Source organism: Lepus europaeus, chromosome 18 (genome assembly GCF_033115175.1).
Source record: "Lepus europaeus isolate LE1 chromosome 18, mLepTim1.pri, whole genome shotgun sequence".
Taxonomy (NCBI): Eukaryota; Metazoa; Chordata; class Mammalia; order Lagomorpha; family Leporidae; genus Lepus; species Lepus europaeus.
Genome location: NC_084844.1, coordinates 73,565,998 through 73,581,296, shown reverse-complemented (window position 1 = coordinate 73,581,296; position 15,299 = coordinate 73,565,998). Strand labels below are relative to the sequence as shown.

The 15,299-nt window shown below is 42.9% G+C and overlaps 1 protein-coding gene across 1 annotated transcript; it reads right to left on the bottom strand.

Annotated features, from left to right (window-relative positions):
- Nucleotides 1–8,679: 8,679 nt before the first annotated feature.
- On the bottom strand, nucleotides 8,680–10,041 carry LOC133747027 (pinin-like). Its single transcript, XM_062175168.1, has one exon. The coding sequence runs from the start codon at nucleotides 10,039–10,041 to the stop codon at nucleotides 8,896–8,898; it is 1,146 nt and encodes a 381-aa protein (XP_062031152.1). The 3' UTR covers nucleotides 8,680–8,895.
- Nucleotides 10,042–15,299: the final 5,258 nt, after the last annotated feature.

The window sequence follows — 15,299 nt, the reverse complement described above, 5'->3', positions numbered from 1 at the left end:
AAGAGTAAGAATTGTTTCACTGTAGGAGAGAGCTGGAAAGTAAGCTAGCTCCTTGCACCTGTGATAAAAGTAATATTTATGTAAAGAGGTCTCTGAAAGTGACTGTAATAACCAATACCATTCCCTTTCTCCCAAGCCCCACATCTCCTCCCAGGATCATGTTGCACACCTTGTTATTTATCAATTATACATTAATGAAGTTCAAAAGAAATCAGTTCCTTTAATTTTGTACAGCATGTCTATTTACTTATTCTCATGTGAAGGATGATATCAGAACCAAATACTAAAAACCAAGGAAACCTGATTGCGAAAAAACTACAAAGTCTCTAACTAAAACCCAAAGAACCTCACTGTCATCTACAATCTGATCTATTTATGTTCAGCTTTTAACACACCCAGGAAACATCTGCAGAACTTAGGAAAACCCCTACTCAAACCTCACAGTGTTTAGAAAGTATGAATCTCAGAATCAGAAGAGACCTTACAGATCTGTTTTTAAACACCTCATTCACAAGGACACTAAAGCTCCGAGAGCAAAACTGGCTCAGACCAGACCACACACCAAAACCAGGATGTCCTGAGTCTTGAGGCCTTCTCTGGCTCCCTTCACCCCCAGAATCAAGCCTATTTGTACAGCTGAATACACAGCAAGAGGAAAGCAAAATTAGTATAGATTTTGATTATAAACAACTAAAAATCTGATTAATTATTGAACAACTTGGTTTCCCTCTCTCTGTTTTCCTAGACAGAGTTAGCAGGTGGTACAAGAGCAGGCCCACAAGAAAACTCCTTGGCATCATCTCCTAGCTTCATCCCTTTGTTGTGCCTACAGCATGATCAAAATCGACAGAGCTACAAAGTGCCAAACCATAGCTTCCTTTACTGACAGCTAAATCCATTTATCCAAGTATATTCATTCTCTAAACAAAGATTTACAGAGTACCAACTCTGCCAGGTACAGCTCTAGTTCCTGGACAGCTCTAGTTCATGGCAGTTGGGGTAAGGGTTGGTGGGTTCCCTTATGTTCATGCACTTAGAGAACCGGCAGCTCTGCTGGACCCAAGGTATTTGGTCATGGATCAGGCCAAACTGCATATATTCATCATATTGAGTCTTCATAATAATGTCTACTAACTGGCTTTGGTGGTTAGGACTAGCATTATGTTCAAGTACATTTATCTACATTACCAAAATCACAGCCAGCCCTGGTACACTGAAAACCAAGTGGTGGGCCTGGACCTCTGAAATATTGCAGCACAGATGCTAGAGCTGTCCTTGTTAGCAGTCTGAGTAAATGGTCTCTAAGAATGAAAAAGTGTTTAATTCAGTCACAGATTGCCTAAGAGAGTCTATAAGACTGTACTTAACTTTATACCCTCACTGATTCTGTTTGGATTCACAAGCAATTATTGTCTGTTCAGTCTATTCTATACACTAAGAACTACATAAACAAAAAAGTATAAGATGTTGCCCCTCCCTCCAAAGATATGCTGATGAGATGGACACAGGCACCATCAACATGATGCAGTAAGTGTCATGAATGAGGCAGGCATAGGTGCTGTCAGAGCCCCATGGAGATAAGCCTCACCCAGCCTGGGCAAAGAAATAAGTGCACACAGTGGCTTCCTGAAGGAGAGGGTACCAGGATTGGAGACAGAAGGATAAATATGAGTTATCCAGGCAATGGAGTATGCATGCTCCAATGAGTAAAGCCACAGACACATAAATCAGGATAAAATATATGTGAAAAGTAACAAGTAGTTTAGACTCACTGTAGCAAGAAATGAGAAGAAGCCAGAGAGATTCTCCGAGTTCATATCATGAAAGGCCTGGCACATAGCAGATACTCAATAAACACTTAACTGGTGAAAGAACTGGCTAGAGCTTTCATTTAGGAAAGATTATAACCAAATGGTCACACGGGCTGGGCATATTTCCTGTAGTTTTTGTTAGTAGAAACAGAATATAGTGAATCAGTAGTTATAAGAACATGACCCAGTCAGCAAGAACATAGGTCACCCAGCATGATACTTGGGCACTCAGGCATAATAAAGAGGAAGGAGCTGCAGAGTTCTGATGTTCTTGTGGCCACAAGGAAGAGAGGAGTTGGAGTGATTTCTGCACAGAAGACACAGGCTGAGATCACATGGAGGAAGACTGACACAGGAGAATCAGGGTCTGGGACCTTGGGAACTTCCTGGACATTGCAACCATCCCTTTCTCCCAATGGCCTACACATGACCAGGATAGATAAACCAAGTATCTGTGTGACTCCAGCTGCCCTCTCTCATGGCATCATGTGGAAGAAACCCTGAACTGGGGTGGAGTAGAAGAGCTCATATTCCTGGTGATTGCTTTGTGGTGGGCATGGGTCTTTTGCTGCTCCTGAAAAAGGAAGCAGACACCCAGAGGTGGAAGAAACAGGAGTCAGCACAACCCACACCCTAACAACTCCATGTTGAATACACTGAGACACGAGAATTTGGGGTCAGTGTAGGTTTTCCCTATGCATAAGAAAACAGAAGCAATGAAGGAGGGAGGCAGACACCATAACGACCAGCTATAAATTCTAAGAACTGTCATCACACTCACATCAAAAACAACACGGTGAAATTTGTCCTTTTGATATCCCCAGCATTGACTTTCTTGTGCTGTATTTTTTTTTTTTTTAGAAAATGTGAGACTGTGGACAAGGGGCAGGAGTATATGGCAATACTCAACACTTTCTGCTCAGTGTTGCTATAAACCTGAAAGTACTCTAAAAATAAAGTCCAGTATAAAAAGCTGGGGCCAGCGCTGTGGCGGTGGAGCTGCCGCCTGCAGTGCCAGCATCTCATATGGGCCCTGGTTCTAGTTCCTGCTGTTCTACTTCTGATCCAGCTCTCTGCTATGGCCTGGGAGGGCAGTAGAAGATGCCCAAGTCCTTGTGCCCCTGCACCCACATGGGAGACCAGGAAGAACTTCCTAGCTCCTGGCTTTGGATCAGCACAGCTCCAGCCATTGCAGCCATCTGGGAAGTGAACCAGTAGATGGAAGACCTCTCTCTCTCTCTCTCGCTCTCTCGCTCTTGCTCTCACTCCTGCTCTGTCTCTCTGCCTTTCAAATAAATAAACAAATCTTTTAAAAAAAGTTCAAAAGTGAAACTGATCTATTAATACATGCAACTGTTCAAGACTGGGATCCTGAAGTCCATGTTCCTCATCCTTTGGCCCTAAGTTGTGACTCTGTCCCCTGCCATCCCTGGACCACCTAACTGTTCTTAGCTCCTCTGAGTGTCCAAGGGCTCCATGATTGTAGGGGCCTGTGACCCACTTACACTCACTCAGATGATGGATGAGCAGGGCATGTGTTAAGACTAAAGGGTAAGGGGCCGGCACCATGGCTCACTTGGTTAATCCTCTACCTGTGGTGCCGGCATCCCATATTGGCACCAAGTTCTAGTCCCGGTTGCTCCTCTTCCAGTCCAGCTCTCTGCTGTGGCCCGGGAAGGCAGTGGAGGATGGTCCAAGTGCTTGTGCCCCTGAACCCACATGGGAGACCAGGAGGAAGCACCTGGCTCCTGGCTTTGGATTGGCATAGCTCCGGCTGTTGTGTCCACTTGGGGGGCAAACCAATGGAAGGAAGACCTTTCTCTCTGTCTCTCCCTCTCACTGTCTAACTTTATCTGTTAAATTAAAAAAAAAAAGACTACAGAGTAAACAAAAAGATAAGCAACTGAGAAGACCAATCTCACAGAGGTGAAAATGAAGCAAACTATTGATTGTAAGGTAGGCCCAGGCAGCACAGCAGTAGCAATCCATGGCCTTTCTGATGTTCCACTGATAAAGGGGTCATTACCAGCCATATGTCCATACCACAGTTCTCTGGTTTATCTGTTCTATACTCCTCAGCTTCAATTCCAAACAGAACATCTGAATGTCTAGATAAATACTGCCTCTGTGCACTACTCAAATGAGGCCTCATCATAGGGCCCTTAGCTAGCATGTGAGCAAGCTGTCCAGGAGTCCAGGCCTCCCCTGATCCAGTCAGCATGGCTATAATCCAGTCAGAGAGGCTGGTTACTTTGGTTTCTCAACAAGGGGCCTAGGGAAGTATAATTATATAGCCACCTTTAGAAGAAACTAGGAGTATGGCAGGCACTAGGAATTTGTTTATGACACACTGAAGGTGGCAATGCCTTAGAGGTTTGGGGAACAGGGAATGGAAAAAGTGACATCTGTGCAGTACTGGAGACTTAATAACATAAAAATAAGGAAATAAGACCTTTAGCAACCAGGACAGACCTAGACATTCCTGAAAACCTCATTTTCAGCAGTGACTATTCTATCCCCATCCACTCCAATCCCATAATGTAGAAAAGCACGTGTCCCACTCTCTAAGACTTTAGGGACACAGCAAATGAGGTTTTACAAAGACAGCATGGCAAGGATTTGAAGGTTCATCTCCATACTAGACAAACTTTTCCTTAGCTTATGGGCTGTGTCTATATCCTTATCATAGCCCTTATTATAGTTTTGAACTTCTCTTATTCTAATGCACTAATTTGGAAAAGCAGATTTATATAGTTGATGTTACACTACAGAAACGAATAATTATGACCAAAATCCTTGCTTCTGGCAGGATTAATCCCTTCTCAAAGCAACTGCAAGCAGCTCCGCTCCCAATTGGAGGTCCGACACCAAGGAGGCCACTTGCTCTCTCTCATTTCAACCACTCTTTACCTTCAAAAAGTCAAGCAAGCCAAGAAAAAGGTAAATATGGAGCCTTGTTTAGAAGAAATTACAGGGATTAAATTCATTCACTAAACTCCTATACAAACAACATTCCGTGGCCATTGTAGCACGATGAACTTTATACAGGGGTGCCTTGCTTACATATTACCCTTTCCTAAAAAGCATGCTCAGATTAGAATGCAAGGAAGCAGAACACAAGAGGCTCTAACCAGCTGTAGCTATGGTAGAGAACAAATACACACCCCTTTCTCTTTTTTTAGAAAGAATGTGAATCTGTTCCAGTAGCTAAGGAGGGTGGAGTAGATATTTAGGGGGAAACAGTGCGCCAGCTGTAGTGACCATTTGGGGAGTGAACCAATGGAAAAAGGAAGAACTTTCTGTCTCTCTCTCTCTCACACTAACTCTGCCTGTCAAAAAAAAAAAGAGACTAACTTGGCCTCTTTTCAATCTTCAAATGATTTTTTTTTTGACAGGCAGAGTGGATAGTGAGAGAGAGAGACAGAGAGAAAGGTCTTCCTTTTTGCCGTTGGGTGGTTCACCCTCCAATGGCCGCTGCGGCTGGCTCATCACACTGATCCGAAGCCAGGAGACAGGTGCTTCTCCTGGTCTCCCATGTGGGTGCAGGGCCCAAGGACTTGGGCCATCCTCCACTGCCCTCCCAGGCCACAGCAGAGAGCTGGCCTGGAAGAGGGGCAACCGGGACAGAATCCGGTGCCCCAACCGGGACTAGAACCTGGTGTGCTGGCACCGCAAGGCAGAGGATTAGCCTGTTAAGCCACGGCACCAGCCAATGATTTTTATAAATCTAAATACTCCAAAGTGAAAATTATATGAAATCCCAAGGAATACAGAGTATACTTTATGTTCTTAAATTAACAAAATAATTTCATAGACATAATCAGATCACACATGAATGTATTTATTTGCTTCAAACACTTTGAGGTCAATATTGTCTTTTTTAATTGAATAAATTGTCTGCTTTTTAAATCATAAAAAAGCAGAGAGGCAGAACTGAATAATTACAGAACTTTTCACAGTTAGGAAATACCTAAGTCACTGTAAATGAGTTTGATTTCCAGTCAATCTTCAACTGAATTTTCTACCATTTTAAATTACCCCTTCACTACTAATGATCTTTAAACAATGAAACACTCAGCTTTAAAAAGATGTGACAAAAGATGTCAGGTGATGAATTATTTCTGATGTCAAAAAATGTTTTAGGGTATGGAACGACCTAGAACATATTCAGAGACACTGTTGAAATAAAGAGAACAATTAGACTATTGGAGAGTTCAAATTTTCTGTCACATGAATTAAGTAGCATGGTTAAAAGAAGTCAGTTGATCGCTCCATGCGACCTTTGATTAGATCATGAGTTACTGATTTCTGTAATAACAAAGTCTCTTTTTAAAAACTTATTTTACCCTAGTAGGAATGACTACTGTTATTGAAGTTGAATAAAAGTACAAATCAGAAAAATCTTTTAACTATTTTGGATTTGTTGAGGGACTTCTCATCTGGGTACTAACCATATCTATCATACACTAATGTGATGCTACACATCACAGCCAGGAAGAAAAAAGAGATTTAGGTGGATGGTTTAACATAAAACAGCAAACCTTTTTAGGAAAAAGCCCTAAAAGTTTAATAGAAAAGGCAAGAAAAAAAATAAAGGACAATTACCCAATTTTTAGCGCTGTGGTAATGCCAAATAATTAAATTACTTAATTTTTCCTTTAAGAACAAGCAAATCTGCATATCAGTTAAGAATGTTGTTCCTTTGAAAATACTATGTAAATTTTTTTTGACAGGCAGAGTTAGACAGTGAGAGAGAAAGGTCTTCCTTCCGTTGGTTCACCCCCCAAATGGCCGCTGCAGCTGGTGCGCTGTGCCTATCCAAAGCCAAGAGCCAGGTGCTTCCTCCTGGTCTCCCAAGTGGGTGCAGGTCCCAAGCACTTGGGCCATCCTCCACTGCCTTCCCGGGCCACAGCAGAGAGCTGGACTGGAAGAGGAGCAACAGGGACAGAACTGGCTCCCTAACTGGGACTAGAACCCAGGGTGCCGGTGCCGCAGGTGGAAGATTAGCCTAGTGAGCCGCAGCACTAGCCATATGTAAATTATTTTTTAAAGTTCTTCATTTTACTTGAAAGGTAGACATGTAGAGAGAGATACAGACAGACAGACAGACATGGAGATTTTCCATCTACTGGTTCATTCCCCAAATGCCTGCAACATGCAGGGCAGGAACCAAGGCTCCCATGTGGGTGGCCAGGACCTAAGAGCTTGAGTCATCATCTGTGGCCTCCCATGGTGCTCACTGGCAGGAAACTGGAAACATAGTGAAGCAAGGAATTAAACCCAGGCACTCAGATATGGGATGCAGGGAGCCCAAGTGGTGTCTTAAGCTCTATACCAAACACTTACCTCACTATGGTAAATTCTTTAGGCTGAACTATATAAGCGATTTGAACAGCCTTGCATTAGCAACTATATAACATTATTTTTAAGTTGTTAATTATCACCATATACAATTTGGAAGACAAAATTCAATCACCTTTCCATGGCAAACTGTTTTTCATTTTCTTGAACTTGCTTAAATCATATTCCTCTTCAATACTTTTTCTGATTTCAAGCCAAGTTCTAATTCAATATGTAGTTATTGAGTCCCTTCTATGAGCAAGGCTCTGTGTGAAACTGGGATCCACATGGAACAAGGGGGGTGCTGGCGTGATCTATTCTCTGCCTGCCAGTTCCAGGCCTCTCTTCCTGATCAGTGTCAGTGAGGCTAATGAGCCATGTGCATTTCAGTCCTGACAGCACTATCACTAAGCATTATTATCTTATTTTTTTTCAGATGAGAAACTGAAGTTGGGTGTGCCAAAGTCATCTGGCCAGGGCCGGCACTGTGGTATAGCAGGTAAAGCCACCACCTGTAGTGCTGGCATCCCATATGGGCACCAGTTCGTGTCCCAGATGCTCCACTCCTGATCCAGCTCTCTGCTATGGCCTGGGAAAGCAGTGGAGGATGGCCCAAGCCTTTGGGCCCCTGCACCCATGTGGGAGACCCAGAAGAAACTCCTGGCTCCTGGCTTTGGATTGGCACAGCTACAGCTGTTGCAGCCATCTGGGGAGTGAACCAGCGGATGAAAGACCTCTCTCTCTGCCTCTCTTTCTCATTCTGTGTAACACTGACTTTCAAATAAATAAATAAATCTTTTTTTAAAAAAGATAGTCTTAATTCCTACTTAAAAAAGTCATTTGGCCAAGATGGCACAGCCAGCAACAGTGCAGAGCCAGGATTTTGCCTAGGAATGCCTGACCCCAGTTTTCACTCTCTCCATTACACTCCATCCTTCTTATTCAAACCTCAGTCTCAAATGTTAGCTTCAAGGAGTGGCCATGTTTTTAAGTTAGTAGGTTTTTTTTTTTTCACATTTTGTGGGAAAATGGATCCATTGCTAAATCCTGAAAATCAGCCTTTTCCAGTCAAAAACAAACAAAAGCTGTTTGTACATTTTTTTTCAAATATTCACTTAGGTAACATTCTTCCAGAGAGGAGAAAATGAAAGGAAAGGAAATGACACACAGGTAGAGTAAAAATAAGGATGATGCTACCAAGAAAAATGGTGTTACACTTTCCTTTGTTCTACTGAAAAGCTAAGAAGAATGGGGTATTCCAAAGGCCAAAGGCCATACCTAAACACTTTACCACTGTCAAACCCACTAGATTTGTCCGTACTTCTAAGCTAAACCAGGAAGAAGACCCCAACAAAGACACAAATAGACCTTGGGCACATAGATGAAATACGCACTCAGTTTGGAATGTCAGCACTGGGATGTGGGCTTCTTAAGAAAGTAATGAATCAGTATTTACTTGTTATGTAAGAATGTTTCTTTTTTTTTTTTTGGATGTTAATCTTTTTTTATTATTATTATTTTTACATATTCTGGAACCTCACATAATTTTGATAAATAATTCTTACAAAATTATGCAAAAAGTACAAGAAATGTCTGGTAAACAAACAGTCTGTATTTTCCAAAAAGATTTTTTACAACATGCAATTCTTAAGGCAGCATCCTCCTTACAAGGAAAGGTAATCCTTTTACTCATCAAGAAATCTTCTGCTGCAAAGAATAGGCTAAGCAAGCCTGGCTTCTTCCATTAACGCCTTTTGTCTTTCCTGTCTGATTTTCGGTCTCTTTCACTTCTTGAAGATCTTTTGCCTGATCGACTACTCTCTGATATAGACCTCTTTCTGTTGGACCGGGAATTCTTATCCTTTGATCCTTTTGCATCTCTACTACTACCACCTTTTGAAGATTTGTGACTTCTTTCTAGACCTGATGTATCCCTTCGCTTCCGATCCACACTCCTTCTGTGCTTTCTATCTCTGTTATGTCCCCGGCCCCTACTTCGACTTCTACTCTCACTGCTACTAGTAGTGCTGCTGCTACTGTCTCTGCTGCTGCTGCCACTTGTACTGGAGCTGCTACTAGAACTGCTCCGACTACTACTGCTGCCACTGCTGGAACTGCTGCCACTGCTGCTGCTGGTTGAACTGCTACTAGAACTACTACTGCTACTGCTTCGACTTCTGCTCTTGCTTGTTTTATTTCTAGCTCGACCTCGACTTCTGCTCCTAGTTTTGGTTTTGCTTTTGCTCTCTGGATGTGCTGTTAAGACTGGCTCTATTGGCACCTCAGTGAGTTTTACAGACTCTACAGGAAGCTCCTTTCTCTCAGGGAGTAAATGCCCTTGCTCCTGAATAACCTGAGGTGGTGGCTGTAGAACTGCTGCTGGTAGAGTCTCAGGCTGAGGCTGCAGTACAGATTGGGGCTGGGACTGGGGCTGAGTCTGGGGCTGGAGCTGTGGCTGGGGCTGGAGCTGAGGCTGGGGCTGGGGTTGGGGCTGGATCTGGGGCTGGGGCTGGGTCTGAGGCTGCGCCACAGGCTCAGGGTGGGGCTCAGATTCTTTCTCTTCTTTTCCCTCAGCCTCCTTCTCTATTTCCAGAGCACCAACATTCTCTTTTTCAGGAGAAAGAGACTTAGATTCTTTATCTGGCTCAACCTCAAATTCCATTTCTGGCTCTAACTCTTTGCTAGTTTCATTTTCTGAAGGCTCTGTACTTTCAACTTGATTCGTTTCCATGGCTTCTTGCTCAGCGATTACATTTTGAACATTCTCAACCATCTCCAGCACATCCATAACTTCCTCAGGCTGACTGTCCTGCTGCTTCTCACTTTCCCTCACTTCAGTTAGAATGTTTCTTAAATGTACTTCCAGAAGATTCTCTGGGGCCGGTGCCATGGCTCACTTGGTTAATCCTCTACCTGCGGTGCCGGCATCCCATGTGGGTGCCGGGTTCTAGTCTTAGTTGCTCCTCTTCCAGTCCAACTCTCTGCTGTGGCCCAGGAAGGCAGTGGAGGATGGCCCAAGTGCTTGGGCCCTTGCACCCACAGGGGAGACCAGGAGGATGCACCTGGCTCCTGGCTTCGGATTGGTGTACCTTTGGCCATAGCAGCCATCTGGGGGGCAAACCAATGGAAGGAAGACCTTTCTCTCTGTCTCTCTCTCTCACTGTCTAACTCTATCTGTTAAAAAATTCTCTGATGTGCATTTTTTAAAGATTTATTTTATTTATTTGAAAGACAGAGTTACAGAGAGAGGCAAAGAGAGAGAGAAAGGTCTTCCATCTGCTGGTTCACTCCCCAGATGGCTGCAATGGCTGGCACTGCATCAATCCAAAGCCAGGGGCCAGGAGCTTCTTCCCGTCTCCCACATGGGTGCAGGGGCCCAAGGACTTGGGTTATCTTCTACTGTTTTCCCAGGCCACAGTAGAGAGCTGGATCGGAAGAGGAATAGCCAGCACTAGAAACAGTGCCCATATGGGATGTTGGCACTGCAGGCCAGGGCTTTAACCTGCTGCACCACAGTGCCAGCCCCCAACTGATGTACATTTTTACCTAAGTAAAAACTCAGCTGTCAGAGGAGAAATAGGTCATGTAACCTGGAACTATTTACCTAACAAACATATGGACCAGTGTTCCAGAGGGGTTTTACACTTTGATTCTTTTTTGGTTTTGGTTTTGCACTATCTTTGACCCTCATCCCAGGCACTGTGAAGATGCAGTTGGAACCTACAGCAAGAGTTCCTAGCATCCCTACCCTCCTCTTCTCTCCACATTACCACACTGCCCTGCTTCCAACAGCCTGTTGAGATGACTTACCCACCTGCCATCCACCCCGTAGGTTCCAGCAGTACAGATGATTAGGCAACACAAATGCTAGAAGAAAATGTTTTAATCTTGGATGAGGCCTCTGGTTATCTCTCATTTCAAGTTCATGTATTGAGCACTTCTTAGCAAAGATCTCCTCCACTTTAATGAACTCTATTAAATTCTTCAAGAAAAAAATTGAAAAGACTATGGATTTGGTGATGCTCTTGTTAGACAGTATTTACCAGGATTCAAAAGGCATGGGCCGGGGCCAACGCTGTGGTATAGTGGGTAAAACTGCCACCTGCAGTGCCGGCATCCCATATGGGGACCGGTTCGAGTCCTGGCTGCTCCACTTCTGATCCAGCTCTCTGCTATGGCCTAGGAAAGCAGTAGCATATGGCCCAAGTCCTTGGGCCACTGCACCCACATGGGAGACCTGGAAGAAGCTCCTGGCCCCGGATTAGGGCAGCTCCAGCTGTTGCAGCCATCTGGGGAGTAAACCAGCAGATGGAAGACCCCCCTCTCTTTCTCTCTCTTCCCCCTCCCCCACCTCTCCATAACTCTGCCTTTCAAATAAATAAATAAATAAACAAATCTTCACAAAATGGCATGGGCCAGTGCTGTAGTGTAGTGGGTAAAGCCGCTGCCTGTAGTGCCGGCATTCCATATGGGCACTGGTTCATGTCCTGGCTACTCCACTTCTGATCCAGCTCTCTGCTATGGCCTGGGAAAGCAGTGGAAGATGGCCCAATTCCTTGGGCCCATGAACCCACATGAGAGATCCAGAAGAAGCTCCTAGCTCCTGCTCCTGGCTTTAGGACAGCCCAACTCTGGCCACTGTGGCCATTTGGAGAGTGCACCAGTGGATAGAAGACCTTTCTCTCTGTCTCTCGCTCTCTCTGTCTGTAACTCTTTCTCTCAAACAAATAAATAAAATCTTTTAAAAAACATAGAAAGCAAAAAAGCTGGGAGAAGGACGAGATGAAGCAAGATATGCAGAGGGCTGCTGTTTGTTGAAGCTACATGCTTGACTATTTTACTATTTTATTTACTTTATGTATATTGAAAACTCACATGTTTTTAAAGATAAAAGTTCTCAAATTTCATAACAAAATCTAAACTAAAAAGTATAAATAATATGTGGTAATAAATATTTAAGAATTTCCCATACTTTTTTTAAAGATTTATTTATTTGAAAGGTAGAGTTACACAGAGGCAGATGCAGAGAGAAAGAGAGAAAGAGGTCTTCCATTCATAGGCTCACTCCCCAAACGGCTGCAATGGCCAGAGCTGAGCTGATCCTAAGCATTTCCCTTATTTTAACACTTGGAAAGCCTCTTCTGGGAGGGATGAACTAGATCAGTAACAAGTGCCCACGGCTGGAAGCATTAAGGAGAGATGTCCACAGGAAGTAGTTGTCAACAGTGTAACAGATTCAGAGCCCTCCCTCACCTTCTAGATTGTATGCTCAGGTATTTTAAACCAAAGCGTAAAGGTGTAATTGCATGGGATAAAAATAGACTCCTACCTAACACCACACAGCAAAATTAAATATAACAGAGACCCACATGAGAAGTCCAAAACAGAAAGACACTGAGCAGAAAAGCTTCATAACATTTCCTGGATATGACACCAAAAGCATAGGCAACAAAAGAAAAAATATATAAATAGGACTGCATGAAAATTTAAAACTTCTGTGCATCAAAGAACACACGACACAGTGAAAAGGCAACTTACAGAATAGGAGGAAATAATCTGACTTAAAAATTGTCAAAGAATTTGCACAGACATTTCCACAAAGATGTCTTAAAATGACCAATAAGCACATGAAAAGATGCTCAACTCCAATAATCATTGGGGAAAGGCAAATCAAAACCACAATGAGATAGCATTTCCTACACATTAGAATGCTTCACATCAAAAAACCAGAAAATCATATAGTAGTTTCTCAAAAAATGACACAGGTCAGCACAGGTAAAGCCACAGCTTGCATCCCATATTGAAGTGCCAGTCCAAGTCCTGGCTACTCTGATACTTATGTGGGCCTCTGCCACTTATTTGGGAGACCAGGATGGAGTTCCTGGATCCTGACTTTGGCCTTGCCCAGAACTAGCTGTTGGAGACATTTGGCAAGTGAACCAGTAGACTGAAGATTGCGCTCTCTCTCTCTCTCTCTCTCTCTCTCTCTCTCTCCCTCTTCCTGTTGCTCTGCCTTTCAAAAAAATAAATAAATCTTTAAAAGAGAGACACAGAGAGAGAGAGAGAGAGAGAGAGAGAATTATCATATGACCTAGTAACCCCCTTTCTGGATGAAACTACCCTACAAAGTTAAGAAACAAAGAAGTAAACAGGTGAAACCAGTGGATGGAAGATCTCTCTCTCTCTGTCTCTTCCTTCTCGCTCTTTGTAACTCTAACTTTCAAATAAATAAAGAAATTATTTTTAAAACGTCTTTTTTAAAAGCAGGTGTTGAGCATAAACCGTAAGGTTTATACACAAAACATAGGCACAGAGAGCCACTATCAATCAGTGTGGTGAGAACCCTCCCCAAATCCAAGTGCCCAGATACCACCCAAGGACCAACCTTATAAACAGGCCTTTCAAAAGACAGCAGTCAGAACTGCTATGTAACTATTTTGCACACATATACACTAAAATATTTGCGACAAAATGTCAGTCTGGATTTGCTCCAAAACAATATGACAGGATGAAAGAAGGTGAGAGTATAGATGACCTATAAGACTGGCTACAAGTGGATAACTGCTGAAGTTAGGGTGGGGGTACACGGGATCTCACCATAGTTCTTTCTACTTAGTATATTCTTCAGATTTTTTCATAATAAAGAATTCTGTTTGTCTTTAATAATCAAAGAAAGATCAGAACTAGTGCTTAGACTGTGACTCAACAGGGGCTATAAGCTGATGGGGATGAGCCTTAGAGTTTACAGAATCCCTGAGTTGATACCAAGGTCTGAGGGAAGAAATGTTGTTCCAGGCTGTTGTAAATAAGGCTTTGAGCCTTGACACTCCAATCAGTTAACATGTTCTGGGAAGCAAAGAGAGAAAAGGTGGTCCAAGGTAAATTATATCTCAGAGCCAGAAGTTGAAAGTAATTTAATTAGAGTCACAGATTAACTGACTGGAAAAATGATCTTTAAAAATCTATAAAGCATCACAAATCAGACTCATTATACTTTGAATCATTAATTGCTGAGCTATAAAATAATTATGCAGCCACTCTTTCCCTTAGCACATTAACAAAGAAAGAAGAATATTTCTTCCATTTCAAAATGTGTTCTTCAGCACTGGTATATGCACACAACATTAGCCTTAGTGTGAGCAAACTCCTAACAAGTTCCAAACACTAGAGATACTGAGCATTTTAGTCACTGCTGCACAGTCTCCAAAGACATCATTAAATGCTGATTTACTTATGTGGGGTATACAGGAGAACTGAAGCCCATGGGAGAAATACAGACAAAAATATATCCTTTCCTCTAAAACTACAATCTATACTTAATAATAATTATTTGAGATACAAATATAATGAAACGTCTAGCTTGTATCAGAGAAGGGTAGAAAAAACAACTAAAAGCCCATGGGTGAACTATCAGTATAATCTTCACTACTTGGCCCCTCATTCTAACATTCCTTAATAAAACAGTTCAACCTACAGGAGAAAAGAATGAGATAGGGAGGGCCAGACCAAGTCAGCAGCACAGACACACGTCTTCCCTTAGGTATGTAAAGAAAACACATGTTTACCACTGCATGGTGCCATCCCTAGTCTCCAAACAAAGCTTTAATGACTTATCATCAATAGCTTTAATGACTTATCATCAATAAAACATGCCCTATAAGTGGAAATAGCTTTTCACACTTTCTTATCCAATGTGACCAAAAGCATAAGATGGTATTTCACATGCTGGGGGTCAGGCAAGACTGGAAGCAGGGCCCAGAAAGCTAGTCCCTCTCAGTTTCTCATCTCTGTTGTTTTATGCATATCTGTATCCTCTGCTCTCAGGGTCACGTGGCTGGACAAGATGTGCACAGCTCCTGGGCTTCAAGTTTACAGGGCCTAACCACAGGAAGTGAGCTTCCTCCTCTGACAAAGTCTCACGAATTAAACACAGAATGGCCAGGTTGCCATGCCTGGTCTAGACACTTGCAGCTACCATGAGAAAGGGTGCCAAGTTATACAACTGGCCAGGGATTAAAGAAGTTTCATTTTCATCTAGGGACACTCTGCCTCCAAAAAGTATCCATAGCAGAAGAAGCTATGAAAATACAGGAACAGAATGAGGGTTTACTTTGTAATCATGAAGGGTGAAGATCCTCCAAAAATTCT